We start from the raw sequence: 20,133 nt of genomic DNA on the forward strand, positions 1-20,133 counted from the left end.
ACCATTGTGCAAGCAAGTCCCGCAGCTTTGTCTGCAATTGCGTTCAGTGGTCCAGTTTTTTACACGCGGGTGCAATGCTTTTTGATGCGTTTTTCACGCGTGTGATAAAAAACTGAATGTTTACAAACAACATCTCTTAGCAACCATCCGTGAAAAACGCATCGCACCCGCACTTGGTTGCGGATAGTAGGATGAAAGCGGCCTGCCGCCAAAAGAAATCTTGAAATACATTTTTTATCTGATAACTTATAATCATAGGGTTAAAGGGGTTCCCCCATGAATTTTGTAAAAAAATGAACATCAGACATCATATAGGACATGACGATCTCTTTCTAACAAAGCTAGAACCAGCCCTGGACCTCACATGGATCCAAAGATCTCACCAGTCATTGCTCTGCTAGATTTATATCAAGCTGGCAGCTCGGGGACGTGTCCTTTCTGCTGCAGCCCATGGGCATGTCCTTTCTGCTGCAGCTCGGGGACGTGTCCTTTCTGCTGCAGATCAGGGGGCGTGTCCTTTCTGCTGCAGCTCAGGGGGCGTGCCCATGCTCTACCTATCACAGCTCAGGAGGCAGTTGAAGGATGAAACTGAGCATGTGTGGCCATCTCAGTGAGCAGGACAAAGAAATAAGAAAAAGTACAAACAGCAGGTGGCACTGTCCGGATCCATTTTTATTGAATACGACAGTGGCTATACAAAGTTTTGAATTACATGCAATTATAAAAGTATTCAGATCCAGGTGCTGGTTTGAAAACTTTAGAATATTTTTCATGGGACAACCCCTTTAAGGCCACCAGTTGGACTCTGATGGTACTGGGTTTTAGCCCAAAGTCCAGTCCTTCCTGAAAAAATTCTAGAATTGTGGGAATGCTAAGCAAAGAAATACAAAGTTTCTCCTGAAAGTTAGTCGATACTCTATAGTAGGAAATCCACTCTAAGGATAGTTACAAGAACGTATGGGGGAAGTTCACTTCTTGGTGTACAGAAGGCCGACACAACCAATATCCTAGTAACCGTACCCTGCATTACTACATTGGAAATATGCGAAAGCTGGAGAACCATGCTCTTCTGGGCCAGAACGGGGCAACTAGGACTACTTTGGCTTTCTTCTCTCTATGTTGTGAAGTACTTTGAGCAGAATGTTCACCAGAGGGTAAGCATAAAACAGATCTGGAGTCCATCGGATGGAAAACGCATCCACATATGTTGGGATATCCTCTGGATGGAGAGAGCAGAACCTCTGTCATTTTCGTGTTGTCCGATTAGAATTTCAAATGGGTCTTGATTATTATCTTTTCTGAGGCTTTTGTTGCTTCCCAGACGGCTCCCAATTCTCGCTGGTTTGAGGATGCTCTCTTCATTGGATCGTTCCAAAATCCCTGAAATGATACTTGGTCTACATGAGCTCCCCAACCTTCGCTGCTTGCATCTGTTGTCATTAGATGAGAGGGTTCCTGAATCCACTCTATGCCTGATCAAAGGGGACTTCTGCTTTGCCACCAACTGAGAGACCTCTTGACCTTTAGAGATTGCATCTAGATCATTTTTCTCAAAGTATGTCTGCTCCATACCTTCAGAACCAGATCCTGAAGTGTCCAGGAATGATGAGAGATAGGATTTATATCTCTCTATATATAATGTGAACATCCTGTAGTACACATTTTTGTCCACTAGATGGCCGCACTAGATGTATGAGCCATATGTGCATTATGGTCAATAGAGGGGGGGATTAGGTAGCAGTTTTCAAATCTACCCATGAACTGAGAGTTCAAGTTGCTGAAACCACTCCTATCAGGTCAAGGAGCCAATAGTCTCTTCTTAAGGACCACCCCTTCTGTGATGTCATGTCTGCTATTTAAGTCAATTTAGTGTGAATAAAGCTTCTCTTCTACCATGGCTCAGGGGGATGAGAAGACGCTTCAATGAAACCAACTGGTGTGTCTGGTCTCATTATGGAGCAGTATGGAGTACGCATACTTATACTTCTCATTATAAAGCAGTATGGAGTACACATACTTATACTTCTCATTATGGAAGCAGTATGGAGTACACATACTTATACTTCTCATTATAAAGCAGTATGGAGTACGCATACTTATACTTCTCATTATAAAGCAGTATGGAGTACACATACTTATACTTCTCATTATGGGAGCAGTATGGAGTACACATACTTATACTTCTCATTATAAAGCAGTATGGAGTACACATACTTATACTTCTCATTATGGGAGCAGTATGGAGTACACATACTTATACTTCTCATTATAAAGCAGTATGGAGTACACATACTTATACTTCTCATTATGGGAGCAGTATGGAGTACGCATACTTATACTTCTCATTATGGGAGCAGTATGGAGTACGCATACTTATACTTCTCATTATAAAGCAGTATGGAGTACGCATACTTATACTTCTCATTATGGAAGCAGTATGGAGTACACATACTTATACTTCTCATTATGGAAGCAGTATGGAGTACACATACTTATACTTCTCATTATAAAGCAGTATGGAGTACGCATACTTATTCTTCTCATTATAAAGCAGTATGGAGTACGCATACTTATACTTCTCATTATAAAGCATTATGGAGTACACATACTTATACTTCTCATTATGGGAGCAGTATGGAGTACGCATACTTATACTTCTCATTATGGGAGCAGTATGGAGTACGCATACTTATACTTCTCATTATGGGAGCTGTATGGAGTACACATACTTATACTTCTCATTATGGGAGCAGTATGGAGTACACATACTTATACTTCTCATTATGGGAGCAGTATGGAGACAACATACTTATACTTCTCATTATGGAAGCAGTATGGAGTACACATACTTATACTTCTCATTATGGGAGCAGTATGGAGTACACATACTTATACTTCTCATTATGGGAGCAGTATGGAGTACGCATACTTATACTTCTCATTATGGGAGCATTATGGAGTACACATACTTATACTTCTCATTATGGGAGCAGTATGGAGTACGCATACTTATACTTCTCATTATGGGAGCAGTATGGAGACAACATACTTATACTTCTCATATGGAAGCAGTATGGAGTACACATACTTATACTTCTCATTATGGGAGCAGTATGGAGTACACATACTTATACTTCTCATTATGGGAGCAGTATGGAGTACGCATACTTATACTTCTCATTATGGGAGCAGTATGGAGCACGCATACTTATACTTCTCATTATGGGAGCAGTATGGAGTACGCATACTTATACATCTCATTATGGGAGCAGTATGGAGACAACATACTTATACTTCTCATTATGGAAGCAGTATGGAGCACGCATACTTATACTTCTCATTATGGGAGCAGTATGGAGACAACATACTTATACTTCTCATTATGGAAGCAGTATGGAGCACGCATACTTATACTTCTCATTATGGGAGCAGTATGGAGTACGCATACTTATACATCTCATTATAAAGCAGTATGGAGTACGCATACTTATACTTCTCATTATGGAAGCAGTATGGAGACAACATACTTATACTTCTCATTATGGGAGCAGTATGGAGACAACATACTTATACTTCTCATTATGGGAGCAGTATGGAGTACACATACTTATACTTCTCATTATGGGAGCAGTATGGAGTACGCATACTTATACTTCTCATTATGGAAGCAGTATGGAGTACGCATACTTATACTTCCCATTATGAAAGCAGTATGGAGTACGCATACTTATACTTCTCATTATGAAAGCAGTATGGAGTACGCATACTTATACTTCTCATTATGAAAGCAGTATGGAGTACGCATACTTATACTTCTCATTATGGAAGCAGTATGGAGTACGCATACTTATACTTCCCATTATGGGAGCAGTATGGAGTACGCATACTTATACTTCTCATTATGGAAGCAGTATGGAGTACGCATACTTATACTTCTCATTATGGAAGCAGTATGGAGTACGCATACTTATACTTCTCATTATGAAAGCAGTATGGAGTACGCATACTTATACTTCTCATTATGGGAGCAGTATGGAGTACGCATACTTATACTTCTCATTATGGGAGCAGTATGGAGACAACATACTTATACTTCTCATATGGAAGCAGTATGGAGTACACATACTTATACTTCTCATTATGGGAGCAGTATGGAGTACACATACTTATACTTCTCATTATGGGAGCAGTATGGAGTACGCATACTTATACTTCTCATTATGGGAGCAGTATGGAGCACGCATACTTATACTTCTCATTATGGGAGCAGTATGGAGTACGCATACTTATACATCTCATTATGGGAGCAGTATGGAGACAACATACTTATACTTCTCATTATGGAAGCAGTATGGAGCACGCATACTTATACTTCTCATTATGGGAGCAGTATGGAGACAACATACTTATACTTCTCATTATGGAAGCAGTATGGAGCACGCATACTTATACTTCTCATTATGGGAGCAGTATGGAGTACGCATACTTATACATCTCATTATAAAGCAGTATGGAGTACGCATACTTATACTTCTCATTATGGAAGCAGTATGGAGACAACATACTTATACTTCTCATTATGGGAGCAGTATGGAGACAACATACTTATACTTCTCATTATGGGAGCAGTATGGAGTACACATACTTGTGTACTCCATAGAAGTATACTGCATAATGAGAAGTATAAGTATGTTGTCTCCATACTGCTCCCATAATGAGAAGTATAAGTATGTGTACTCCATACTGCTCCCATAATGAGAAGTATAAGTATGTGTACTCCATACAGCTCCCATAATGAGAAGTATAAGTATGCGTACTCCATACTGCTCCCATAATGAGAAGTATAAGTATGCGTACTCCATACTGCTCCCATAATGAGAAGTATAAGTATGTGTACTCCATAATGCTTTATAATGAGAAGTATAAGTATGCGTACTCCATACTGCTTTATAATGAGAAGAATAAGTATGCGTACTCCATACTGCTTTATAATGAGAAGTATAAGTATGTGTACTCCATACTGCTTCCATAATGAGAAGTATAAGTATGTGTACTCCATACTGCTTCCATAATGAGAAGTATAAGTATGCGTACTCCATACTGCTTTATAATGAGAAGTATAAGTATGCGTACTCCATACTGCTCCCATAATGAGAAGTATAAGTATGCGTACTCCATACTGCTCCCATAATGAGAAGTATAAGTATGTGTACTCCATACTGCTTTATAATGAGAAGTATAAGTATGTGTACTCCATACTGCTCCCATAATGAGAAGTATAAGTATGTGTACTCCATACTGCTTTATAATGAGAAGTATAAGTATGTGTACTCCATACTGCTCCCATAATGAGAAGTATAAGTATGTGTACTCCATACTGCTTTATAATGAGAAGTATAAGTATGCGTACTCCATACTGCTTTATAATGAGAAGTATAAGTATGTGTACTCCATACTGCTTCCATAATGAGAAGTATAAGTATGCGTACTCCATACTGCTCCCATAATGAGAAGTATAAGTATTCGTACTCCATACTGCTTTATAATGAGAAGTATAAGTATGCGTACTCCATACTGCTCCCATAATGAGAAGTATAAGTATTCGTACTCCATACTGCTTTATAATGAGAAGTATAAGTATGTGTACTCCATACTGCTTTATAATGAGAAGTATAAGTATGCGTACTCCATACTGCTCCCATAATGAGAAGTATAAGTATGCGTACTCCATACTGCTTTATAATGAGAAGTATAAGTATGCGTACTCCATACTGCTTTATAATGAGAAGTATAAGTATTCGTACTCCATACTGGTTTATAATGAGAAGTATAAGTATAAGAAGTATAAGTATGTTGTCTCCATACTGCTCCCATAATGAGAAGTATAAGTATGTTGTCTCCATACTGCTTCCATAATGAGAAGTATAAGTATGCGTACTCCATACTGCTTTATAATGAGAAGCAGTATGGAGTACACATACTTATACTTCTCATTATGGAGTACACATACTTATACTTCTCATTATGGGAGCAGTATGGAGTACGCATACTTATACTTCTCATTATGGAAGCAGTATGGAGTACGCATACTTATACTTCCCATTATGAAAGCAGTATGGAGTACGCATACTTATACTTCTCATTATGTTAGCAGTATGGAGTACGCATACTTATACTTCTCATTATGAAAGCAGTATGGAGTACGCATACTTATACTTCTCATTATGGAAGCAGTATGGAGTACGCATACTTATACTTCCCATTATGGGAGCAGTATGGAGTACGCATACTTATACTTCTCATTATGGAAGCAGTATGGAGTACGCATACTTATACTTCTCATTATGGAAGCAGTATGGAGTACGCATACTTATACTTCTCATTATGAAAGCAGTATGGAGTACGCATACTTATACTTCTCATTATGGGAGCAGTATGGAGTACGCATACTTATACTTCTCATTATAAACCAGTATGGAGTACGAATACTTATACTTCTCATTATAAAGCAGTATGGAGTACGCATACTTATACTTCTCATTATAAAGCAGTATGGAGTACGCATACTTATACTTCTCATTATGGGAGCAGTATGGAGTACGCATACTTATACTTCTCATTATAAAGCAGTATGGAGTACACATACTTATACTTCTCATTATAAAGCAGTATGGAGTACGAATACTTATACTTCTCATTATGGGAGCAGTATGGAGTACGCATACTTATACTTCTCATTATAAAGCAGTATGGAGTACGAATACTTATACTTCTCATTATGGGAGCAGTATGGAGTACGCATACTTATACTTCTCATTATAAAGCAGTATGGAGTACGAATACTTATACTTCTCATTATGGGAGCAGTATACAGCACACATACTTATACTTCTCATTATAAAGCATTATGGAGTACGCATACTTATACTTCTCATTGATTTTGCACCACACAAGATGTGAATCGCATATATTGCACTGACAGAAGCGCCGGGATGCAGGATGTCATATGCCCGAGGATCTTCCTAGCTCGTCTTATTTACCCTTCTCCGGCTTCTGAATGGTTATTCCACCTTCTCCTAAGGAAGAAATGTTTTCTGTTTTTCTGATTCGAGAATCATTCCCAAGAATGTTTTCTTTCGGGATATAGACAGATCAGATTTTTTCCAGTTTATTATCCATCTTAAATTCAGTAACGTTGTAGCACGTTACTGAGAAACCGCCGACGATCTGCATGAATCAGGATATGGAAGTAAGCATCCATTATATCTATAAAAAATAACCGGATCGCACATCCACATGCTATGACCTCATCGCTGCTACTTATCAGAAGTCTGCGCTACTTGGCGCACGTGTGCCGCCTTCTGACTCAGGCATTAGTGTACATTGCCGCTGTGGTGCTGTTCTGGTGGGTTGGGGGACAGTGCTAGGTTTGGCATTGTCAAGCAGGAGGAGTGTCATTTGGTTGCTGTGTCCCACCACCTGCCGGGTTGGCGCCGCAATGTAGGTGGTCACCACACCAAATTTACATGTCTCAGTCATAGAGGCGACCTTGGCACAGTGAGGGGGCTTATTCTTTTTGATCAGAATGTACACTAATGCCCGAGTCAGCGTGTGGCATAGGTGGTGGTACACATGTGCCAAGTGGCGCGGTCTTCTGATAAGTAGCAGCGATGAGATCAGAGCATGTGGATGTGCGACCCGGTTCTCTATCGTTGCACCCTTTAAATCTATGGTCGCCATTCTCGAGTCCTTGGAGATTAATGCCAGTGTTTATAGAGGCCACCTTGACCTTCCTATAGACAACACAATTGTTTAAAGGTTTCCAATTTATAATCGTTCTGTCGGAACCATTGGTTTTTTTTTTACCAGAAAAAAGTCGAGAATAGTGACCTGGGAGTCTTGTTTGGTACCGATTCTACAGCTCCTAGAGCCAGCAGTTCTTAGACCCCCCTGTAAATTTTTGAACACTAAATCTAGAGCAGGGCTGGCCAACCTGCAGCTCTCCAGCTGTTGCAAAACTACAACTCCCAGCATGCCCAGCCTACCTACAGCAGGGCATGTTGGGAATTGTAGTTTTACAACAGCTGGAGAGCCGCAGGTTGGCCATGCCCGATCTAGAGGGCAGGAAGTAAGGCAACATTTTTTAGAACAACCTGAAAATTCTATGTTGTAACCCTCTAGCGGTATCTGAAGGACCCAGGGATTGTTGGTGACCGTCACTGGGGAACAAAATGTGCTAGCCTTCCTCCAACACCTCCGGCTTCATTTGGAAGAGGCGGGAAGTTGCTTTGGTTCAAACTAAAAAGATCTACCTGTAGGCCCCTTCTTGTAGCTCCACTGCCCCGGTTTTCCTCTATCAGTTTTGTCTTGACCCTTATCACGATGTCTCTTATAGGGTCTGTCACTACGATAGTCTCTTCAGTAAGCCATTGTCTAGGATTCTGACTAAATCGGGTCCATAGACGTATTTGCCATGAAAGGAGATGGAACATCTATAAATTATGCTCCATGTCCTTTCCAAGATCAACTAGTGTTCAGCGAAGCGAGCTTCAGCCTATAAGGTCAGACTACTACGGTGCGGAGATCAGTCTCCGTAGTGTCAGAATGTATGGGCTCCGATGAGCCGGAGTTATGTGAAGTCACGCGAGACTACGTCTAAACATCAACTACTGAAGTCACTCTACAGGTAAATGTGCCTGTGCCTGTAGTACAGACACATTCACCATAAATAACTTCGGTAGTCGATTTTTAGACGTACTCTCGTGTGACTTCACATAACTCCGGCTCATCGGAGCCCATACATTCTGGGACGGTAGAGACGACTCTCCGCACCGTAGTAGTCTGACATTTTTGGATGAAGCCGCCTAAACTCGCTAATCTCAACCCTTAGAGTTCACTAAACCAGATGTTCTAGCCGCTATAGAAACTGATTCTGCAGAAGACGCTGCTAGGAAACCGGCCACCATTTTTAATAACCGGAAAGATCTGATCCCCAGGAGATCTTTTATACTGTGATCCCTCAAGATACAATTGTCTCTTCTGACCCATCGTAAGCTGAAACTGGAGTCAACATACGAGGCCTCAACCAATCAAGGCCACTTCTCTGGTGAAAGAGCCGATTAGTTGCTCGTTAGCCGCTACTCCCGACTGTCCTATGGAAGGACTTGTTATCTCCTAGTTATCTGCTTACTTGTCTTAAATCTTCATTTTCTCTTCGATGACGTTTCGGGGCTTTGGAACCGATTACTCAAGTTACAATGGTTTCAGCAGACGATGGTCGTCCTGGAACCAGTATTGTAACTGGAGGGACAGCTGTATTAGATCCCATCTGACACAGAAACATTAGGGCGAGACAGAGGTCGCCATTTTATCCTCAAGGTATTTATTAGTCTTACAGCAGATGCTCTGATTAATGGTCCAGATCCTCGGTGGAGAAGACAAATTCTCTGCCTCTGAGTGATAAGATGGAGGCTCTAATACTTAGAGGGGATGTGTAGACCCTTACAGGGATGGCATCGGTACCTGGCCTCACCTGCAATACACCGAGGGGAGCGGTATAATATGAGCGGGCTCCCCGCACCTACGGCCTGTGGGAAGGCAGAAACCTGCCAGACCGAAGTGCCCAAAACCAAGATGGAGACGAAGGCCTCCCAACAGGGAGCAGAGTACTGGGGGCTTTACACACATCACCGCCATGAAGGTAGGGGCTGCGGGCCCCATAGTACAGGCACATTCACCTGTACAGGAGATGGGTACCGAGGGGCAGGTTAATCGCTACGTGTTTTTCCTGTCCGAGAGGCGGAGCTAAGCTGCATGCGTGGAGACAACCGGGGAAAGCCCAACCCCTGCGGTTCCAGCGCTCGCATTACAGCTGCAATCCTCCTCTGGGAGATCATAGTCACGCCATATTGGGCACTTGCGCCATATGGCGTGATTGACGGTTGTTCATATTGGGCACTAAGGCCATGTGGCATACGGCGTGATTGACGGATGGACGCAGCGGCTCTAATTTTATACAAACTTTAATGTTGTGGTTCACATTCCCGTGATTGGACAAACGGACAGATGGCGGCTCCAGACACTGAGCCGCGGACATTCTCTGTACAGAAACAAAAATAAACCTATAAAGGGCGGAGAAGTGTGCACCGCCACAATGCTCCGCCCACAGTCTGTAACCAGAGGCCCCGCCCCCTCAGCTCTCCTCCTCCTGCTGCACTTTAGATTTCTTCTTCTTCTTGTGCGCAGAGGCCGGCGCCTCCTCAGAGGTGGAGAGCTTCTTCTTGTGCGCAGAGGCCGGCGCCTCCTCAGAGGTGGAGAGCTTCTTCTTGTGCGCAGAGGCCGGCGCCTCCTCAGAGGTGGAGAGCTTCTTCTTGTGCGCAGAGGCCGGCGCCTCCTCAGAGGTGGAGAGCTTCTTCTTCTTGGCTGGAGTCTGCTCCTCAGCCTCCTCCTCAACCCCGTTCTCAGAGACGTCGCCCTCAGACTTCCGTTTCTTCTTTTTCTTCTTCTTGCTTGGTTCCTCCTCCTGGAAGAAAATAAGTGAGTGGCGGTCAATCCCTGTGGCACCTGCTAGGAGTTGTAGTTCCCCCATCCACTTACAGATCACTCCCACCATCCATTACCTCTTGAGGAGCAGCCTCTTCCTCTTCAGCAGCGGCAGCCAGGGCCTCCAGGCGCCGCTTCTCTCGTTTCTTCTTCTTGCGTTCTTTCTTATCCAGCTTCCTCTTCAGTTCAGACACCAGTATAGTGGCCTGGAAGGAGAGGACTCGTCAGCCTCTGCCCGTCCCATCCCCTCCCCCACACCCCAAGTCACTGGTCGGATCAGGCTCATTAAATCAGTTTATGCCTCCAGCATGTGTCAGGAGAACAAGCTTCATCATCTCCGACCATCAGACGCCTGGTGACGCCCCACAATGTACTGACCTGCTCCTGCGCCTCTTTCATCACGTCCAGGTTCTTGCGGGGAACCTCCCCGGTCTCGTAGAAGGACAGCCGCTCCTCTACCTGCTCCCGCAGCTTATCGCCAAACACCGCCGTTGGGATTTCTGAGACAAAAACCAACAACTGTTAACACCACGAAGCAGACATCACAGCCAGGGCTTATACTCCAGTCACAACCAAAGCTGCACCAACACCTAATCTAAGCAGCGCCTCAGACTACAGTGCAGCAAGATGCAGAACTGTACATACAGCTTTGGTTGTGACCAGAGTACAAGAGCTTTGCTCAGAGTAAAGCTATCAACATACACGGGGGTGATATGCTGTTGACGAAAAATTCAACATCACTGCAAAGCCGGGAGCGGAGTGCAGGGCGTCCTGTGGGGGCTCACCTGAGAAGCAGTCTACGCGGGAGGCGATGGAGCACTTGTTCGCCAGGTATCGGGAGATGCGACCCTTGTTCTTGGCAGCTGCTCGCCCAATGAAGGTGGAGTGGAAGATGAGACCGTACTTGGGGGTGTTGCCCTTAGTCTTCAGCGCCCTGGAAGGAAATTACTGGGATTTTGTAATGGCATGTCAACTACAACTCCCAGCATGTTCACAAGCACTCCCTTTTAAAATGCTGGTTTCACCCTCACCCTGATATCTGACCCGAGTGACAATGATTGGGGGTTGTTCAGACTCCAGGGCGGCAGTTATCACTCACGCAGCAGCTGACAGGAAGCCGCCAGCCCTCGTGTCAAACGCCAGCGCCCGGTCACCTGCCATCACCACAACCGCCCGGCAGCTGTACCTGAACAGGGCCTTCTCCGCCCCCAGGATCTGGACCGTGGACGCTGGGTACTTGGCCAGGTTCGTAAGGCTTCCTGCGTGGGAGATCAGACGGGCACCGACCAGGAGAAATAATGAGTAAGGAGAGGGAGCAATCTGCAGGGGGAGGAGTGAGCAGAGGGCAACCAGTAAGAGAAGTAAGGAGAGGGAGCAATCTGCAGGGGGAGGAGGGAGCAGAGGGCAACCTGTAAGAGAAGTAAGGAGAGGGAGCAATCTGCAGGGGGAGGAGCGAGCAGAGGGCAACCAGTAAGAGAAGTAAGGAGAGGGAGCAAGCAGAGGGCAACCAGTAAGAGAAGTAAGGAGAGGGGGCAATCTGCAGAGGGAGGAGTGAGCAAGAAGGGAGAACCCAGAAGGAGCGAGCAGAGGGCAAACTGTACAAGTAAGGAGAGGGGGCTATCCACAGGAGTAGTGAGCAGGCAGGGGAGGAGGCCCAGGAAGAAGAAAGAGCAACCCGTAGGAGAGGGAGCAATCTGCAGGAGGCGTGAGGGGCAGGGCCACGGATCAGCAGTGTGGGGTGTTCAGCAGCAGTCTCAGAGGATTGACAGATTTCACTGACATCACATCCGTGGAGTTGGGGGGGGGGGGGATACCACAGCCAATTTTAGAGCGACACTCACCACTTCTCCGATGAGGGCAGACAGGCTGGGGGCCACCTGGTTCATCTTGGAGCGCAGATATTCCTGCAGAGTCTTGCGGTATTCGGACAGAGAGATGACGCGGCAGGAGAAGCTCTCGATGTTAATCAGGTCAATCGGGGAGATGTCCATCCCTGGAGAGACAAGCCCGATTACCGACTGCTGCTGGACATCCACTAACCCCCGTTATAGAGACCACACTTACCCATGGAAGAGCGAGACGCGTCCAGCACTGCCTGGGCCTTGGCGCTGTCCATGACAATCTCCTCCATGGCCTCCAGCTTCTCCTCTGTCAGCTCCTTGCGGTTCCCGATGTACTTGGCCATTCGGCAGTAGGTGTAATTGTCAGGCACGATCTTTATGAGCTCTGGGAAGTGATAGCCGTACCATTCCCTACAGCAAGGAGACAACATGGCTTACAACTCACTCCACACACAACCAAATCTGCAAGCTAGACAAGCCTACACCCACTACAACAGAATCCAGCTTCTGCCACATCTGTATCCCCGATAACAAGACAGCCTCCACACTCTGCGGGTCTGTGGTGTAGACGGAGAAGATGCTCTTCCTCCTCTTTCTATACAGGCAGTGGAAGGTGGCACACAGCCTGTGGTAAGCATCGGGAGGGCAGCACCCACCCCCAGATGTCACCCTGCCCCCATCCTCACCTGACCCTCATGGAGAAGGTGTTTACATCCTTATCCAGCTGATCCAGCAGACTGATGGACTGGATGATCATGTTGTCCACCCGGTTGACATTGAACTTGACCTTGGACCTGGAGTAGCTGTGGCCCAGACCGAGCTGAGCCTTAGAGGCCGATTCGGCGGTCAGGCCCTTAACCAGGGCGTGGAAGTGAAGCCGGATCCCTGCAAAAAAGATGGCCGAGGTGAGGGGACCATACATGTGATAGGTCATACCAGTGGGGAGAGGAGAGCAGCAGGTCAACCTATGGCATCAGTGGGTCATACCACTTCATGACAAGGAGAACTGGGCTCAGGAGATCAACCTATGGCAGTGATCGGTCACACCACCTCATGACAGGGTTTCTGGAGGTTAACCTGTGGTAAGAGCAGGTCATACCACCTTATGAGAGGGGCCAAGTCAGTCAGCCAGTGACAGCGATGGGTCATACCACCTTATGACAGGGAGAACTGGGCTCAGGAGATCAACCTATGGCAGTGATCGGTCACACCACCTCAAGACAGGGTTTCTGGAGGCTAACCTGTGGTAAGAGCGGGTCATACCACCTTATGAGAGGGGCCAAGTAAGTCAGTGACAACGATGGGTCATACCACTTCATGAATGGAAGAGGGGTTCAGGAGGTCCACCGATGGCATCAATAGACCATACCACCTCATAACGGGCTCAGCAGGGGGGGGTTATACCCACAACTGATGAGGTGCTCCCCACTCCCTCACCTCTTATGATCTCGGCCACCACGCCGCCGGTCTGGCAGGCGATCTTCAGCTCCTCTTGTACGGCAGCCCCGATCTTTGTGTCCCCCACACCGAGCAGCGCTTTCTTCTTCTTGGCCGGCATGTTGGTCTCCAGGAACAGTTTAAGGTCTTCATGAAGAACCCCTGGAGGAGAGGAGACAAACCCATCAGAACCAACAGGAGGCGGAGCCTCAGGTACACAGCAGAAGGCTGCACCCAGGTCACCTGACCCTTCAGCAGACGTCCATGACATCATGTTATGGGCGGAGCTAGCAGAGGTCATTGACTTCAGACACGAGTGGGTGCGGCCAGTCCCACCCCCCCCCCCCACAGGACAAGCTCAGTAACATTGTGGTGACATCACAGATCTCAGTGGATTGACAGATTGTTATGACATCATCGCTCATCCTGCAGGCTCCTCCCCCTTACATCATTACCTTCAGAGATGGCGTTGGCGTTCTCCAGGGCACTGTGGGCGGATTTGAAGGGGGAGAATGCCGCCAGCTTCACAATGCTGTTAAACTTGCCGATGTTCAACAAGGACTCCTCCACCTGCGGCAGCAGCATGCCGATCTCCTCCACCTCCCGCACCGCGAACAGGGCGTAGCCCGCCGCATGTTCAAACAGCACGTGGAGCAGAACCTGGTGGGAGAGAAAAGCGTCAGTGTACCCTGCAAACAGCCCCCAAGCCTCAGCTACCAGGCCTGGCATCTACAGTGTGAGGAGGGACAGGAGCAGAAGAAACCAGAATGTACCCTGCAAACAGCCCCCAAACCTCAGCTACCAGGCCTGGCATCTACAGTGTGAGGAGGGACAGGAGCAGAACCTGGAGGAGACACCAGAGTGTACCCTGCAAACTGCCCCCAAACCTCAGCTACCAGACCTTGCATCTACAGTGTGAGGAGGAGCAGGAGACACTAGAATGTACCCTGCAAACAGCCCCCAAGCCTCAGCTACCAGGCCTGGCATCTACAGTGTGAGGAGGGACAGGAGCAGAAGAAACCAGAATGTACCCTGCAAACAGCCCCCAAACCTCAGCTACCAGGCCTGGCATCTACAGTGTGAGGAGGGACAGGAGCAGAACCTGGAGGAGACACCAGAGTGTACCCTGCAAACTGCCCCCAAACCTGGCATCTACAGTGTGAGGAGGAGACACCAGAATGTACCCTGCAAACAGCCCCCAAACCTGGTATCTACAGTGTGAGGAGGGACAGGAGCAGAACCTGGAGGAGATACCCGAATGTACCCTGCAAACAACCCCCAAACCTCAGCTACCAGACCCGCATCTACAGTGTGAGGAGGAGCAGGAGACACCAGAATGTACCCTGCAAACAGCCCCCAAGCCTCAGCTACCAGACCTGGCATCTACAGTGTGAAGAGGGACAGGAGCAGAACCTGGAGGAGACACCAGAGTGTACCCTGCAAACAGCCCCCCACACCTCAGCTACCAGAACCTGCATCTACAGTGTGAGGAGGGACAGGAGCAGGAGACACCAGAATGTACCCTGCAAACAGCCCCCCACACCTCAGCTACCAGAACCTGCATCTACAGTGTGAGGAGGGACAGGAGCAGGAGACACCAGAATGTACCCTGCAAACAGCCCCCCACACCTCAGCTACCAGAACCTGCATCTACAGTGTGAGGAGGGACAGGAGCAGGAGACACCAGAATGTACCCTGCAAACAGCACCCACACCTCAGCTACCAGACCCCGCATCCACAGTGTGAGGAGGAGCAGGAGACACCAGAATGTACCCTGCAAACAGCACCCACGCCTCAGCTACCAGACCTTGCATCTACAGTGTGAGGAGGAGCAGGAGACACCAGAATGTACCCTGCAAACAGCCCCCAAGCCTCAGCTACCAGGCCTGGCATCTACAGTGTGAGGAGGGACAGGAGCAGAAGAAACCAGAATGTACCCTGCAAACAGCCCCCAAACCTCAGCTACCAGGCCTGGCATCTACAGTGTGAGGAGGGACAGGAGCAGAACCTGGAGGAGACACCAGAGTGTACCCTGCAAACTGCCCCCAAACCTGGCATCTACAGTGTGAGGAGGAGACACCAGAATGTACCCTGCAAACAGCCCCCAAACCTGGTATCTACAGTGTGAGGAGGGACAGGAGCAGAACCTGGAGGAGATACCCGAATGTACCCTGCAAACAACCCCCAAACCTCAGCTACCAGACCCGCATCTACAGTGTGAGGAGGAGCAGGAGACACCAGAATGTACCCTGCAAACAGCACCCACACCTCAGCTACCAGACCCGCATCTACAGTGTGAGGAGGAGCAGGAGACACCAGAATGTACCCTGCAAACAGCCCCCAAGCCTCAGCTACCAGACCTGGCATCTACAGTGTGAAGAGGGACAGGAGCAGAACCTGGAGGAGACACCAGAGTGTACCCTGCAAACAGCCCCCCACACCTCAGCTACCAGAACCTGCATCTACAGTGTGAGGAGGGACAGGAGCAGGAGACACCAGAATGTACCCTGCAAACAGCCCCCCACACCTCAGCTACCAGAACCTGCATCTACAGTGTGAGGAGGGACAGGAGCAGGAGACACCAGAATGTACCCTGCAAACAGCCCCCAAGCCTCAGCTACCAGACCTGGCATCTACAGTGTGAGGAGGAGCAGGAGACACTAGAATGTACCCTGCAAACAACCCCCAAACCTCAGCTACCAGACCCGCATCTACAGTGTGAGGAGGAGCAGGAGACACCAGAATGTACCCTGCAAACAGCCCCCAAGCCTCAGCTACCAGACCTGGCATCTACAGTGTGAAGAGGGACAGGAGCAGAACCTGGAGGAGATACCCGAATGTACCCTGCAAACAACCCCCAAACCTGGCATCTACAGTGTGAGGAGGAGACACCAGAATGTACCCTGCAAACAGCCCCCAAACCTGGTATCTACAGTGTGAGGAGGGACAGGAGCAGAACCTGGAGGAGATACCCGAATGTACCCTGCAAACAGCCCCCAAACCTCAGCTACCAGACCTGGCATCTACAGTGAGGAGGAGCAGGAGACACTAGAATGTACCCTGCAAACAACCCCCAAACCTCAGCTACCAGACCCGCATCTACAGTGTGAGGAGGAGCAGGAGACACCAGAATGTACCCTGCAAACAGCCCCCAAGCCTCAGCTACCAGACCTGGCATCTACAGTGTGAGGAGGGACAGGAGCAGAACCTGGAGGAGATACCCGAATGTACCCTGCAAACAGCCCCCAAACCTCAGCTACCAGACCTGGCATCTACAGTGTGAGGAGGAGCAGGAGACACTAGAATGTACCCTGCAAACAACCCCCAAACCTCAGCTACCAGACCTGGCATCTACAGTGTGAAGAGGGACAGGAGCAGAACCTGGAGGAGACACCAGAGTGTACCCTGCAAACAGCCCCCAAACCTCAGCTACCAGACCCTGCATCTACAGTGTGAGGAGGGACAGGAGCAGGAGACACCAGAATGTACCCTGCAAACAGCCCCCACACCTCAGCTACCAGACCCTGCATCTACAGTGTGAGGAGGAGCAGGAGACACCAGAATGTACCCTGCAAACAGCCACCCAAACCTCAGCTACCAGACCAATTCACACTGCAGAGCTGACAAAGCCTCGTGCAGCCTCCACCTTCAGCCCTGGGCCTCAAAGGGAGGCCACGTGGGGGGTCTAGCTCCTCACACTCCATTCACTGACAACAAGCAGGCCGCAGACACGTGGGGCGGGAGGGCACGTGCTCAGAGCCCCGCACCGCGCTCACACGCAGGCCGCCACGTTCCCCGCTCTCACCATTGTGACTTCGCTCCTCCCGCGCCGCCGATCCTGAACAGACTGAGCCCCTTCTCCCGCAAGTCCTGACCACACATCCCGTGACCCCGCCCCTCACCGAGCAGCCAATCACAGCGCAGAGACCTACAGAGCGATTGAGAGTGTAGCCAATCATGGCGCAGGAGAAACCATCCTTCGCCCTCCTCTTCCAGAGGCGCAGGATAGAGGGGCCGGACTGTGTGTCCGCCAGCAGCTCTCTATGGTGAGGTGGAGGACTGCGGAAGTGCGCGCCGTGTGGAGCACGTGGACGAGTCGCGATATATCGCCTGTAATGTCACAGTGCGGCCACCAGGGGAGGGGCTGCGAGGGCCGATTCTGTGATAGCTGTACAATAATCAACAGCAAAAACATCACTCTGTATGTACCGCGTGTCCGTCACCTCACACTGTATGTACCGCGTGTCCGTCACCTCACACTGTATGTACCGCGTGTCCGTCACCTCACACTGTATGTCCCGCGTGTCCGTCACCTCACGCTGTATGTCCCGCGTGTCCGTCACCTCGCACTGTATGTACCGCGTGTCCGTCACCTCACAGTGTATGTACCGCGTGTCCGTCACCTCACACTGTATGTACCGCGTGTCCGTCACCTCACACTGTATGTACCGCGTGTCCGTCACCTCACGCTGTATGTACCGCGTGTCCGTCACCTCGCACTGTATGTACCGCGTGTCCGTCACCTCACGCTGTATGTACCGCGTGTCCGTCACCTCGCACTGTATGTACCGCGTGTCCGTCACCTCACACTGTATGTACCGCGTATCCGTCACCTCACTCTGTATGTACCGCGTGTCCGTCACCTCACACTGTATGTACCGCGTGTCCGTCACCTCACGCTGTATGTACCGCGTGTCCGTCACCTCACTCTGTATGTACCGCGTGTCCGTCACCTCACTCTGTATGTACCGCGTGTCCGTCACCTCACTCTGTATGTACCGCGTGTCCGTCACCTCACACTGTATGTACCGCGTGTCCGTCACCTCGCACTGTATGTACCGCGTGTCCGTCACCTCACACTGTATGTACCGCGTATCCGTCACCTCACTCTGTATGTACCGCGTGTCCGTCACCTCACGCTGTATGTACCGTGTGTCCGTCACCTCACGCTGTATGTACCGCGTGTCCGTCACCTCACTCTGTATGTACCGCGTGTCCGTCACCTCACTCTGTATGTACCGCGTGTCCGTCACCTCACACTGTATGTACCGCGTGTCCGTCACCTCACACTGTATGTACCGCGTGTCCGTCACCTCACACTGTATGTACCGTGTGTCTGTCACCTCACACTGTATGTACCGCGTGTCCGTCACCTCACTCTGTATGTACCGCGTGTCCGTCACCTCACACTGTATGTACCGCGTGTCCGTCACCTCACTCTGTATGTACCGCGTGTCCGTCACCTCACTCTGTATGTACCGCGTGTCCGTCACCTCACACTGTATGTACCGCGTGTCCGTCACCTCACACTGTATGTACCGTGTGTCCGTCGCCTCGCGCTGTATGTACCGCGTGTCCGTCACCTCACGCTGTATGTACCGCGTGTCCGTCACCTCACTCTGTATGTACCGCGTGTCCGTCACCTCACTCTGTATGTACCGCGTGTCCGTCACCTCACTCTGTATGTACCGCGTGTCCGTCACCTCACGCTGTATGTCCCGCGTGTCCGTCAGTCCGTCACCTCGCACTGTATGTACCGCGTGTCCGTCTCCTCACGCTGTATGTGCCGCGTGTCCGTCGCCTCGCGCTGTATGTACCGCGTGTCCGTCGCCTCGCGCTGTATGTACCGCGTGTCCGTCTCCTCGCGCTGTATGTACCGCGTGTCCGTCACCTCACGCTGTATGTACCGCGTGTCCATCACCTCAGATTGTATGTAACACAGGGCCGGGGATCACTACCCCCAACATCTGACTATTACCCCCAGTCTCAGAGATGGGCCTCTTTCACACCGTGTCCCCCCCGTGGCTGTATTGCGGCTCGTATACGGCGGGTCCACAATACACTGGGCACCGGCCGTGTGCATTCTGCATCAGCGATACGGACCCATTCACTTAAATGGGTCTGCAAATCCGGGGCTGCAGTGTAGAACGGAAGCACGGAACAGAAGCAGTACGCAGTGCTTCTATGGGGTTCTGTTCCGCCAAAATATAGAACTTGTTCTTTCTTTTTGTGAAACGGACGGATCGTGGACCCAATTCAGGTGAATGGGTCCGCGATCCGCATGTGGCTGGCCCACGGTTGGTGCCCGTGCATTGTAGACCACCATTTGTCGTCCGCAGCACGAGTATGGCCAGCACGTTGGTGTGCAAGAGGCCATATGCAGACCCCCCCGTAGTGTGTAGAGGGTTCTGTACCAGACGCTGCACGCTATCTTCTCTACTAATGGTCGGCTCACAAGAGGTTAAAAACTGCGTATTTATTACTAACTCTGAAAACGTAGCTACAATGAAACAACCATGTAAATGAGAAGCAG

The 20,133-nt window shown here is 48.9% G+C and overlaps 1 protein-coding gene and 3 non-coding genes across 5 annotated transcripts; all 4 read right to left on the reverse strand.

Annotated features, from left to right (window-relative positions):
• Positions 1–10,004: 10,004 nt before the first annotated feature.
• Positions 10,005–17,710, reverse strand: NOP56 (NOP56 ribonucleoprotein). Of its 2 annotated transcripts, XM_044274072.1 has the most exons (12): positions 17,626–17,710; positions 14,276–14,480; positions 13,821–13,982; positions 13,070–13,268; positions 12,607–12,794; positions 12,384–12,535; positions 11,729–11,829; positions 11,328–11,476; positions 10,921–11,042; positions 10,620–10,748; positions 10,422–10,522; positions 10,005–10,328 (listed from the first exon to the last, which is right to left on the reverse strand). In XM_044274072.1, exons 1-12 carry the CDS (start codon positions 17,626–17,628, stop codon positions 10,193–10,195), a joined length of 1,647 nt encoding a protein of 548 aa, XP_044130007.1. In that variant the 5' UTR covers positions 17,629–17,710; the 3' UTR covers positions 10,005–10,192. The 2 variants fall into 2 exon arrangements, with proteins under 2 accessions (XP_044130007.1, XP_044130006.1); XM_044274071.1 differs by having other exon boundaries at positions 10,005–10,522.
• On the reverse strand, positions 10,816–10,882 carry LOC122923290. The gene has a single exon (XR_006387262.1). It is a non-coding gene; the product is annotated as a small nucleolar RNA SNORD57 (small nucleolar RNA).
• Positions 11,218–11,288, reverse strand: LOC122923291. Its single transcript, XR_006387263.1, has one exon. It is a non-coding gene; the product is annotated as a small nucleolar RNA SNORD56 (small nucleolar RNA).
• On the reverse strand, positions 12,898–13,030 carry LOC122923292. The gene has a single exon (XR_006387264.1). It is a non-coding gene; the product is annotated as a small nucleolar RNA SNORA51 (small nucleolar RNA).
• Positions 17,711–20,133: the final 2,423 nt, after the last annotated feature.

Source organism: Bufo gargarizans, unplaced genomic scaffold (assembly GCF_014858855.1).
Source record: "Bufo gargarizans isolate SCDJY-AF-19 unplaced genomic scaffold, ASM1485885v1 original_scaffold_1450_pilon, whole genome shotgun sequence".
NCBI classification, from domain to species: Eukaryota; Metazoa; Chordata; class Amphibia; order Anura; family Bufonidae; genus Bufo; species Bufo gargarizans.

Excerpts from the sequence above, each read along its gene's own strand:
- NOP56 (XM_044274071.1), bottom strand. Across the intron at positions 13,983-14,275 it reads CGCCAACGCCATCTCTGAAG|GGGTTCTTCATGAAGACCTT; the intron begins GTAATGATGTAA and ends CCTCTCCTCCAG. Across the intron at positions 10,749-10,920 it reads TGAAAGAGGCGCAGGAGCAG|GCCACTATACTGGTGTCTGA; the intron begins GTCAGTACATTG and ends CTCTCCTTCCAG.